Raw genomic sequence first — 11,745 nt, forward strand, 5'->3', positions numbered from 1 at the left:
CTCTCTCTCTCCCTCTCTCTCTCCTCCTTCTTTCTCCTCTTCCTTTCGTTGTCCCTCTTTCTCTGCCAGTTCCAGTTCCAGCTTTGCTTCCTTTTTCCCGTTCCCGTTCCCGTTCTCGTTCCCGTTCTCGTTTCCTCGTTGCCGTTTCGCTGTCCTGTCCCGAGTCGCGATCTACCGATCCTAGCTCCCTGTCCCTCTCCCTGGCCCTGCTTATCGGCACGAATTCGTGCACCAACACACATCGACACGCGCGCGCCGCACCACCGGCCTATTATACGTATTATTAGCACTCCGTCACAGTCCTGTCATCGCCATGTACGCTCCTCTACGTGCGCGCGTCACCACGCCGAAATTCCCGAATAACACCCGTCGCTTTCCGTGTACCCATCTTTCGCCAATTTTCCACCCATTATTGTCACTCCCGACCTTTTCTTCCCGTCTCTCGCAAAGGTCGACGGCCTCCGCCCCGCGATCCGCCGATTTCCACGCAAAAATCCTCCCTCGCGTTTCTTCGCCAACGTATTTCCGTCGGTGCGCGATCGGGCCGGAAAGTTGGATTCGCGCGACGAGTAATCGTAAGTTTCGAACGGGTGATGCCGTCATTTGCAGGCAAACGAAAGCCGCGTTTTACACGGGGAGCACGTCCGCGCGCGCGCACCCCTAATTTACGACTTATCGGCTCTGATCGGAGTAATTTTCGCGCTTGTGAAAATTATACCGACGTACCTCGTGCTCGTCCAACGAATTTCCTCTCTCTTCGTTCATCCCAACCCTCCTACCCTCGCCTCTCGCCCTCCTTCCCGCCCTCTATTCTACCCGCCACACCGTGGAAGTGACGCAAAATCGTGCTCCCGGCACAGGCTGGCTTGTACCGAGATGTCGATACCACGAAGAGCGGATGTCAATAGCACGAAGTCACTCCTTTCGCGAGAGAGAAACCGCGTCAGCCGATTTTACAGCATTTTCGCGGCACCGTGCTGAAAAACGCGCAACACGCGTTGTTGCTCCATCCACGATCCCTCCAACCGACCATCTTTGCCTTTCGATCCTTTTCCCAACCTTTGCAACTGTTGGCGAAAAGATCGATCGTTTGCGTCTTGCATCCACCGTGCTAACGCGGCCCAACTTTTCTTTCTTTTTTTTCCCCCAAACTTACTTTCTCCACCCTTCTTCCGCCCGTGCTATCGCCCGTCCTTTCGCCCGTTTAGTTCCCGCTCCCAACTCTCCATACTCCCACGCTGATCCGTCTTCTTTCCACCAATCGGTCCCACGACGTTCGTCCAACCGACTCGCTCCAGAGTTCGCTTTTACGCTTCTCGCGATAGCCTATAGCCCGATCCAACCCAGACCGAACGCGCTCAAAGAGATTCCTTCTTCCAATAATTACAGACTAGCTCCGTTGTGTCATCCCTTGACAAAGAACGCGCGTTATGCCACGGTTACGCGTGTGCGTGTGCAGCCATGAGAAAACCAAACCGACTATCGAATGAAACAGGTGAGCCGGATAAAATTAAACAGCTGTTTCCTCGTTTTACCGGCCCTCCAGTGACTTGGCTTCTGCTGCCGCTTCTTCTTCTTCTTCTTCTTCTTCTTTTTCTTCTTCTTTCCTGACACACGCGTCGATCCCATAGCTCGAATAAATCCCACACTCGAATATCGTAAATCCGCCAAAGTGTTTTCCCCGCGAAATCGAATCGTACTTTTCGTCGCCGTGATCGTCGCGCTTTTCAACTTTCGTTCCAATCGTCTCTCCCTCGTCTTCTTTTTCCTTCCGTCTAAGATACCTGAAAAATATGAAACGAGCGCGTGAACGTGTGCGTGCGTGTTTGTTGGATAAGTGGAAGGTGGGATGGAACGGATAGAAAACAGCTGAGGCGCAGCTGGTTTCTGGCATCGCGACGGATGGCGTCTTCCGCACCAAGAGCACCGCGTACCTCGCGTGTGTATACATACGTGTTCACGGTTGACGTGTGTGTATAGTACAAACCATCCATGGTAGAAAGCAGAATTTGAATCGCTTCTTAAAAAACACGCAAAGAGGAGAAACAACAAACGAGTTTGAAAAATTTTGCGATTCGTGTCAAAAATTCGAATAAATTCGTAAGACATGGAAAGAACGTTTACGGGATAGAAAAGTAATCTCGCGAAAATAAAAGAACGGAAATTCGATAGAGATGAGTCGGTTCTCTTTTCGATCGTTTTCAAGTCGCTCGAGAAACTTGTTCATCATTTCGAGCCTCCTCCGCTTCCTTCTTCCGAGGACTTCGATGAACGAGAAGAAATTGCGCGGTCAGTGTCGAAATCGGTTTCGCGTTACTCGCGATAGTTTGCTGCTCCTGTATAAACTAGCTCCATCTATTTAAATAGATAATATTCGCGCGCCACTTTCAGTCCTTTGCGGGCCTCGTTCGCATCTTTACCGACATCTCTCGGTTTCAACGGGAACTACGAGTCACTGGTAATAATCGATACCGCCTCGACGTGTTTCTAACCATCCTATTTCGCCGAGGACAGATACACCTTTATCGCGAATCTCTCTTTTATCACGATCTATCGTAGAATACGCGCTGTACTTACCGCTACGAAATGATCGACTCTTCTACAGTGTACAAATAATGCTTTATTATTATGTTACTCGACACTGACATGATTCACAGATTTTCGATTTACAAGGATACGATTACGTGCACATCTATTTTTGTACATTGCGTATAATCGAAACTTTCCAAATCTTTTTCATATCCATCACCGATCGAACTCTACCTTTATTGTCGGTTAACCATTCTCACGATAACGTCAATGTCTAAAATTCTCAAGATTTATTCTTCCCCCTCCCTCTCGCTCACTCTCTCTCTCTCTCTCTAAATCTCTTTCTCTCTCTTTTTATTATCATTTTTTCGTATTCTTTTCTTTTTTATTCTCTCTTTTGTCTTTTTTTCGACAATTCTTCCTTGCATAGTCTTCCGATTCGATAACTCTGGAACGAACGCTTTAACCAGTATCGGACGTGCAGGACGAAGTATCAGCGTTACTGTGATCGTTGTTGCTCTCCGTTGACGAACTATCGTTGCTCTTTATTCGTCGTTTCCGCAGCTTTGCAAATTGAAACTCCTCAACCGGCACTGTACATTAACAATTGAAGTTATTATTAGTTTCGTTTGCCTAATTATTATAACGTATTCGGGAAAAGGAACGATCGTAACGACTCTAACGACTGGGAAAGTAAATTAACAAGTAAATTACGTCTAGCGAAATCGGAACAAACGATATCTGTATTTTTTTCCTTTTTTTTTTTTCACTATTTCTAAAATTCGTTTTAATACAGTGTAACTCTTACGTTACAGCCATGGCGCATCGAGATCGCTGTAAACCATCCAAAATTAGTCACTCGCGATACACTTTGTTACGTCCCGATATAAGATCTATGGCATACTATGGCTGTAACATGTACATCGTACGATATTAACAACGACCAGAAAAAAATTGATTTTTCGTATCTAATAAAGGACGAGTAATGACTTAACCGCTTAATACTCGTCAAAGCGTTGCGTTTCAGTGACGAACCATTTGATAAAGACATGTGCGTTATTTACGATACTCTTCACGTTTCCTCAAATTTACAGAAAGTTTGTTAACTTTATATATGATATATGTATATATATATATATACACACACACATAATATGTATAATTCACTTCGGTGTACAAGCCCTTGCGAAACAGATGCGATATACGTATAAGTATGAAGGATTTAATTGTTAGTGTATTACAACTAAGGATATTCTATCGATCGACTGATCGTTTTCTATTGATCAACTTTGTCTTACAATATATTTGTAGAAAAGGATTAACATTGTCGAAAACCTCCGCTTATAATTTAATACCCCGTAAAACGGTTGTTATTATTATACTTCATTCATTCGTTCACAATTCTAAATACTATCGGAAATTTTACTGGAACGAAACGAAAAGTGATTGTGTAAATACATGATAATTTTCAATAATATCTAATCCGATTCGGTGGATGATCGATCTTTTGATAAAAATTTAAAAAAGAAAAAAAGAATAGAACATACAAGAATTGTAATACTTTATCAACGAATAGCTTGCCACAATCTAGGTAAATTTACTGCACGGTAATACGATTACTGGTACTGCAAGTTTGGTTACCATCAGAATCTGGATCTCGATCCATAACGGTATGAGAGGTGCTCGGTAACGGAATAATTTCAGGTTCGAGCGGTTTTACAGGGCAATCGACGTCTTCGACGATTACTTCTTCTGCCAAACTGCTTCTTACAGCTTCTACATGGAAAAGAATAGCAAAAGTCAATGTCGATGTAATCTTTATGTGTTCTGTTTTTAAAATTGCTTATACAATGTCCTTACCGTTAAATGCTTGAGGATATTGCTGACTCAACTTATTCTTTACGATACGAATCCTTTTGAAAATATAATCTAGATCTTTCTTCATTTCCACCAATAGGGCTGTATGCTTCTTAAATTCAGTTCCAGCAGTTTTCAACCTATTTATCGATAATTGATTGCAATTGGTCAACATCTCGTTAGTCTTTTCAAATCTCTGCAACCTATAAAATCACCACACGATACTTTAAATAACTCATTAAAGAATCCTATTCGTAAACAAGTAAAACGATATATAGAAAAATATTCTTACATTTGTTTTTGAGCTCTTATCATAGATTCTACATCTTGTTGATCAACGATACCAGCCAAACCTTGTATAAATACCTCTGGTGCTGTATAGTTTTGAAAGCATTCAAAACTCCCAGTATCTGACTCCGGTGTGCCTTGTGCTGTTGCCATTTTCTTTCTTTCTCTCTCTCTCTCTCTCCCTCTCTCTCTCCTTCTCAAATCTTACATCGTATAATAACGGCACGTTTGTTATAAAATTTTAACGTCGTCATCTTTTTAATTACGTCTCTTCTTTATATGATGATTTGTGCTATAAAGTGTACATTTGTATTTTTTTTATAAACGTTAAGTTCGCGATATTCATTGTCGAGAAACGATATTATAACGCAGCAATGTCATAAAAAAAAGGACGTGTCATCTTTAAATGAACGTTAGTCGTTGTTATATGATAATGAATTTATAGAAGATAAGATAATACAATAGCAGAGTTTTGTTTCCTTTTCCTTTAAAATTTTACATTTCCTTCGAAACTTTTGTTACTTATTAATTGAATATCAACACGATATACGTTTGCTCTATCGTAGAAAAATGCTTACCTCTGGTGACGGTCGATGATGTGTTTGTCAGTACGTAATACAGAATTCATGATAAAAGCGTTGTTGTAATTATTCGTAAAGTTAAATTTTTAAGGGACAAATTTTTTAATAAACATTTCTAACATTTTCTCTTTTGCATGATTTTATACGACCAAGTTTATATCATCTCTAGTTGAACTAAACGTATTAAACAAACTACACGCTTCACCTTCAACAGCTGTTCGAAGTCAAATGTTTTCATTGGGGTTGGTACAAGATTCAGCATTCAAATTTCTACAGTGACTGTTGTGTCTCAAACCGAAGCTTCGGAAATCTCTCGCAACGAATAATAATTCCAAGAATCACGTGTGTCTTTCAATTCGGAATGGCACAAAATATAAATCCGTTCTATTCCTCTCAAAATGCTCCAAGTAAACCTGCAGAGGAAAAACAGAGTATACCAAAAGACAATCATGCAGTTAGTAAACGGTACGCCAATTTTATCAAATATTTAAAATATACACTATCAACTGAATTTACTCTCATACATTATTTATTTGCTTCCATTTTGTTATCTACTGTTGTGTTTCTTCACGATTTTTCTTTAAGTTCGTGCAACAAGTATACTTTGTTATAACATTATACTACAATACATAACCTATTCGCAATGTTTGAGCGAATAATTTAATATTGGCTCGTTCCCAGATTACAAATATCTCTGATAATAATTATATTTTACAATAATGTTAGTCATAATTGATCCTTTTCTTCGTGCTATTAATAAAGACATACATATGCGTAGACTGCAAAAGGAGCTCATGGTTTTGATGATGAGTACAGAGAAAGGTGTCTCTGCCTTTCCAGATGGAGAAAATTTGTTTAAATGGATAGGAACTATTACAGGACCACGAGACACGGTAATATTGATTTCTATATCATCCTAATCAAAGTATGAATAAGTGTAAGAAATAACTTTTGCCCTCATTTATTACTGCAGGTTTATGCCGGTCTTACGTATAAATTAACTTTAGAATTCCCCCATAGTTACCCATACAGTGCTCCAATTGTACGTTTCGCTACTCCTTGTTTTCATCCAAATGTAGATGCAGTAGGTAATATTTGTTTGGATATATTAAAAGATAAATGGAGCGCTTTGTATGATGTGCGTACTATATTATTATCTATACAGTCTCTTCTTAGTGGTAAGTAACTTTGTATTGATATTATAACAAGTATTGGCAAGCATATCCAAGTGTAAATATCAATCTTTTTTGTAGAACCTAACAATGAGAGTCCCCTTAACGCGCAAGCAGCAAAGCTATGGAGTGACCAAACAAAGTATAAGAAACATTTGACAGAAGAATATCACAGAGCTCTGAACCGTGATCAGCAAGATTCATGATAAGTGCATTTTTATTATGATCTTGGCTTGTTCATTATTTTTATTTCTATCAATGTTACAACTAGGCATAAGCTATAGAAATGCAAACTGCACCGAATTTATGTACTTTATTACAAAAAAAAAATTTAATCTTCTATTATCTTTTGCACCTGTATGCTGTGTCATTCAAAAGAACATAAAGATATCTTTTATATCGTTCATCATGACCACCTTTGTTACATAATTTCGTCAGTCTGTCTTGAAAATGTATAGAAATTTGTATCATGCTTTTAAAGACTGTATATGCGGATTAAACATTTTTATATCGTCAATTTGTACCAGATACTTTTATTTATTTTTACTCTTAGTAATATATATTGACTTTGGATATATTTTAACGTTTTCCATGCATACAAGTTACAGTGACATTGACGTTAAGTCATTGATAATTATTGTATATTTCAAAAATAAATATTTTAAACACTAACATTAGCAACTTTATTACACTTTCACAAACTATTTTGTCCAATTTCTCGAATTAAGGAATATTATTCGTACATTTAATGTTATACTAAATTTATCAATATTACTTCATTTCGAAATAAAATTCAATCACACGTGGTAAATTGTCGGCCGTAATATCTATTCTAACGATGTAAAAACCGGGATTTTTCAATGAAAAATTTCACAATTATATTATTAAATTTATTTCAAACTTAATACATCGCGTTTTATCATTTGATCACTTTAATTCGCGGAATTTTAACGAAATTTCAATTTCACATTTCAAAGATAATTTAAATACATTTCTAATACAGTATAAAATATTATTCACTGCAAAAAGAATAATACGCCAACAAATCTAAGGAATTCTATCCATTATTTCTTGGGAATTACTTGAATCATTGGATTCGAAGCATAAGTTGTAACGAATTAACTTTAATGCTTTCGTAAAATCAAAATAAAAAGAAAAAGTTATTCGAATGTTATAAAACATTGATAACTAATGTAGGTTTCGAATCCACGAAAAACATTTACGTAAAGCAGATAACGGACAACAGTGGAAATTGATTAAATAGAGTTTAACGAAAATTCAATATATCGCGGTATTATCACGTGAGCAAGGCAGTTGTATAACTGGATCGATGAATCGGTAACGTATAAGCAAGAAAGTCGCTAGCCATGCTAGTAAAGTTGCGTCGAAATTTCCTGCGTAATATATCTGTACATTTACGTGTGAATTTTTTCAGATGGACAAATACAAGACTCTTTTCCACGGTTCAAGGCCATATCTCAGAGGTATCCTATTTGTTGCTACAAATTCAAAGTTGTGATTTTTCAATCGATAAATGTTTCAACAGGAAGAAAAAATTGATGTCAATGGAGTGAATATCAATTACCTGAGAGTTGGAAATGGTGAACAACCAGTTTTGCTTTTGCCGGGTGCCCTAGGTGAGTAACTTTGCAAAAATTACCACGTACGGTGCATATAGTTGTGTCTACACTATATAACACAACACGTTATATAGCAAAGTTGTGGAACTTATCTGGAATTGCCGTTCGGACCTACTTTGTTGTCCAGATAAGTTCACATAAGCTGTTGTCAATTCAATCTTAAGCATTTGACGTCATTATTAATCGTGAGATACAGAATGTTACTTGATAACAAGTTATAAAAGTATATTGTACGATCGAGATTACAAAATAATTTTTTATGTAACATTGTTTTGTTATACAGCGTGGGCAAAATTTTATCCATTATTTTACTTACATTATTTTACTTGAATTATGATAATATCGTTTTAGGCACGATTTGGACAGATTTCAAACCACAAATAACGGGACTCGATGGACAAAAATTTACCATAATAGCATGGGATCCACCAGGTTATGGAAAATCAAGGCCACCTGATCGGACATTCCCAGATGATTTTCTACAGCGTGACGCTGATTGGGCTTACAACTTAATGAAAAATTTAGGTTACACGAAATTTTCATTGATAGGATGGAGCGACGGCGGTATCACTTCTTTGATGCTCGCTTCAATGTTTCCCGATAATGTTCGAAAGATGGTAGCCGTTGCTGCGAATGCCTATGTAACGCCAGAAGAAGTCAATATTTACAAAAGTACGTTGATTAACTGAGATTTCGATACCACTGAATCATCCGAATTATTGAAAATCAGTCTAGGTTAACGATCGTTCTATTTGCTTGCATATCGATAGAATTTCAAAATATCGACAGCTGGTCGGAAAAAATGCGAGCGCCATTGATAGCGGTATACGGGGAAGAATATTTTCGAAATACTTGGTCCAATTGGGTAAACGCTATATTGAGAATTTACGAGAAACAAAATGGTGACTTATGCAAACAATCATTAGCAAAAATTAAATGTCCCAGTTTAATTATTCAAGGTAACAAGGATGCAATGGTACTCCCCGAACATCCGACTTACTTGAAAAATCATATCAACGGAGCAAGGTATGTACAATATAATTAATATCGCGATAAAACGTTAATCAACATTGGGCTAATGAAAAAATCATTTCAGACTGAAGATTTTTGAAAACGGAGCACATAATTTGCATTTACGATATCCCGAAGAATTCAACGATGTCGTTACCAAATTCTTGCTCGAATGAACAAAGCTGTTTTACCATGATACGTAAATATGGTAAAGAAAGAACGTATAATATAGGTCGCATTTTCTATTTTACAAAAAGTAATCTTAAATGTATCTAATACATAAAAAATATTGACCAATATACTCTTACCATTTATTATTAGTCTATAGAATATGAAATAAAACCATCGAAAATACAAGAGTTCATTTTAACACGGTGCAAAATATCGAATTTAAAGATCAACTTTTTAAATTAACTTTTGTTTTATTAATTGACGAACGTTCCGGCGTAGAGTAAGAAAATTATCTTCGATTAAAATGCAGAATTAAGCAAATGTCACAAACAGAAATCACAGATAGAGAAGTAAAACGTAAATATCATTAGTACTGGGTGTAATCGAGCAAATATGTAAGTTTTAATAAGACAAGTGAACAACAGTATGACCCACATTATAATCACTGTCGATATGTATAGATATTACATACTCGATAGTTTCGGAAATAATAATTCGTTTCACGTTACTCTTCGACTAGAGTATATTATACTTTGTTTTGTATATTATCTAGATGTTTTCATAAAACCATATGTACGTACGTGCGTGTTGTGCGTTAGTATTAATCCAATGGTTGATTATAGAGTTGATTATACAGTGGGTTATAGATAGAAAAAGCATCCTTATTAAGTATTCGAACAGTACTTATTCTACACTACGCTGAATGCGTGACACGACATAGAGGACACACGTGGGATAACCGGCACAGAAATCAAGTCAGAGAAAGGAGCTATGAAACCACGTGGGCGATGAAGGCTTTTCGTAGGCTTACCTCTTTCGGCAAGGGATACGTCCAAAAATCGTTTCCGCCTTTTGAATCGAAGATGGATCTCTAAAATCGAAAACGATATTTCTCTGAATACACAACCTCTCATGCTCGTTCTTTTGATCTTAAATAAATTCTTCCGTTGGCTTTTTATCAATCGAGAGTATAATATTATTGCTAAATTGAAATAAATGTCACGATAGGATTAATTTGACGAAAGAATCGAGATTAATGTTTTTCTACTAAAGTGAAAGAAAAGTCTAGCAGACGACTATTAAGCACAGATTAGTAAAATTCAATACGGACGTCAAGAACCGCCCATTCGAAATACCCGCAATGCGCTTTGGACTAAAATCGATCGTGTTCCTCGTCATGGCTACGCCCCGAAGAATCATTTGCCAAGAAGCGACCACGCGTATTTCGTATTTTATCACTTTTCTTATTTATTTCAGATCTTTGCGTACTCGTCAATTACGCGTTCTCTCTATTTTTCTGTTTTTATAATAAACGCAATAATAACACGAAAAAAAGTAAACTTCGTAGCGGGATAATATCTGCACACAGATAGAAAGTGGTCTTGTGCTACTTATTATGCGAATGACTTCACAGTCAGGAGCATTCACGCACATATTCATGAAGTACTTCTACTCTGATCTGTCCGTGACAAATATGAATCGCTTAAAATTCTATAAAATACAGGTCTCGAACTTGAATCTGATCTACGACGATTAAACGAACCCCATAATTCTGAACAATCCTCGAAAAGAAGAGAAAGCTTATTCGTCGAATAATGGCGTTGAATAATTACGATAAGGCCAAGGTAGATATTTCTGAAAAATTTGTTGTTTTCCTCTCAGAATGTCTACAATTACATTGCAAACCGTGTTACATAAGTTCAATCGTTCCAAGCAACGAAAGAAATCGGATAGAAAAGGTGACATATAAAATGCAGCGGCCCGTATCCAAACATGGACAGACTGCTTCACCGTTCAATCGTGTGAACCTCTCCTTGCAGTTTATATCCTTTCTTCTACCATTTTCCCTTTTTCTAACAAATGCCTCGCGAGATATCAAGAGCATTTTTTAACAGCACGACTCTTAGAAGGATCGCGATATTAAACGGTGAGATACTAGGTAAAGTAACTTTCTCGTTCCTATAGAGAGACATCGTGCTTTGCATCGAGCATCTGCAACGGCAAACGATAATTCTGCTTAGACTAAATACAAGCAAGAGCCGATCATGCAAATGTTTTTCCCATTTTGGAAATGCGACAAATCGCAGCATCTGCAACGGCAAACGATAATTCCGCTTAGACTAAATACAAGCAAGAGCCGATCATGCAAATGTTTTTCCCATTTTGGAAATGCGACATCGTGTCACGATGATATCATCGCGAGGTGTTACTCAATAACCGGACTGTCGCAAAATTGGATACACCCGAGCGGCTATAACTAACACTCCTATTTACTAAAACATTCTCTCTATTTTGCATTTTTCTTGCAACTTGGTTCGACACGCAAGTACACGTCAGCTGCAAAATTGAATCGTAGGTACTTGAGAGGTGGGAGAGACGAGATGCAAGAGCAAAATAAAAGTCAAAGTACGGAAAGGAGGGAAAAGAAGAAATAATGGAAGGGTTTGCGTTATAGGAGTGAGGTGGGTGAAGAAGGACGAGAGTACAAGATCGAGA

At 37.7% G+C, this 11,745-nt stretch overlaps 3 protein-coding genes across 3 annotated transcripts; 2 read left to right on the forward strand and 1 right to left on the reverse strand.

Annotated features, from left to right (window-relative positions):
- Positions 1-2,879: 2,879 nt before the first annotated feature.
- LOC108548668 (kxDL motif-containing protein CG10681) lies at positions 2,880-5,333 on the reverse strand. Its single transcript, XM_017901721.1, has 5 exons — positions 5,253-5,333; positions 4,679-4,966; positions 4,390-4,589; positions 4,171-4,305; positions 2,880-3,122 (listed from the first exon to the last, which is right to left on the reverse strand). Exons 2-5 carry the CDS (start codon positions 4,825-4,827, stop codon positions 2,992-2,994), a joined length of 615 nt encoding a protein of 204 aa, XP_017757210.1. The 5' UTR covers positions 4,828-4,966; positions 5,253-5,333; the 3' UTR covers positions 2,880-2,991.
- A 262-nt stretch (positions 5,334-5,595) lies between these two features.
- vih (ubiquitin conjugating enzyme vih) lies at positions 5,596-6,746 on the forward strand. The gene is made up of 4 exons (XM_017901722.1): positions 5,596-5,720; positions 6,034-6,148; positions 6,229-6,433; positions 6,509-6,746. The coding sequence occupies exons 1-4, from the start codon at positions 5,617-5,619 to the stop codon at positions 6,631-6,633; spliced, it is 549 nt and encodes a 182-aa protein (XP_017757211.1). The 5' UTR covers positions 5,596-5,616; the 3' UTR covers positions 6,634-6,746.
- A 974-nt stretch (positions 6,747-7,720) lies between these two features.
- On the forward strand, positions 7,721-9,415 carry LOC108548667 (valacyclovir hydrolase). The gene is made up of 5 exons (XM_017901720.1): positions 7,721-7,911; positions 7,974-8,064; positions 8,419-8,739; positions 8,838-9,093; positions 9,164-9,415. Exons 1-5 carry the CDS (start codon positions 7,795-7,797, stop codon positions 9,252-9,254), a joined length of 876 nt encoding a protein of 291 aa, XP_017757209.1. The 5' UTR covers positions 7,721-7,794; the 3' UTR covers positions 9,255-9,415.
- The last annotated feature ends 2,330 nt before the right edge of the window (positions 9,416-11,745 follow it).

This window comes from Eufriesea mexicana, unplaced genomic scaffold (genome assembly GCF_001483705.2).
Source record: "Eufriesea mexicana isolate 0111107269 unplaced genomic scaffold, ASM148370v2 scaffold1723, whole genome shotgun sequence".
Classification (NCBI taxonomy): Eukaryota; Metazoa; Arthropoda; class Insecta; order Hymenoptera; family Apidae; genus Eufriesea; species Eufriesea mexicana.

Excerpts from the sequence above, each read along its gene's own strand:
- vih (XM_017901722.1), top strand. The coding sequence starts at position 5,617 with ATGGCACAAAATATAAATCCGTTCTATTCCTCTCAAAATGCTCCAAGT. Across the intron at positions 6,149-6,228 it reads TTACAGGACCACGAGACACG|GTTTATGCCGGTCTTACGTA; the intron begins GTAATATTGATT and ends TTATTACTGCAG. Across the intron at positions 6,434-6,508 it reads TATACAGTCTCTTCTTAGTG|AACCTAACAATGAGAGTCCC; the intron begins GTAAGTAACTTT and ends TCTTTTTTGTAG.
- LOC108548667 (XM_017901720.1), top strand. The coding sequence starts at position 7,795 with ATGCTAGTAAAGTTGCGTCGAAATTTCCTGCGTAATATATCTGTACAT. Across the intron at positions 8,065-8,418 it reads GCTTTTGCCGGGTGCCCTAG|GCACGATTTGGACAGATTTC; the intron begins GTGAGTAACTTT and ends ATATCGTTTTAG. Across the intron at positions 8,740-8,837 it reads AGAAGTCAATATTTACAAAA|AATTTCAAAATATCGACAGC; the intron begins GTACGTTGATTA and ends GCATATCGATAG.
- LOC108548668 (XM_017901721.1), bottom strand. The coding sequence starts at position 4,827 with ATGGCAACAGCACAAGGCACACCGGAGTCAGATACTGGGAGTTTTGAA. Across the intron at positions 4,590-4,678 it reads ATAAGAGCTCAAAAACAAAT|GTTGCAGAGATTTGAAAAGA; the intron begins GTAAGAATATTT and ends GTGATTTTATAG. Across the intron at positions 3,123-4,170 it reads TCGAGATCCAGATTCTGATG|TGCCGGTTGAGGAGTTTCAA; the intron begins GTAACCAAACTT and ends GTTAATGTACAG.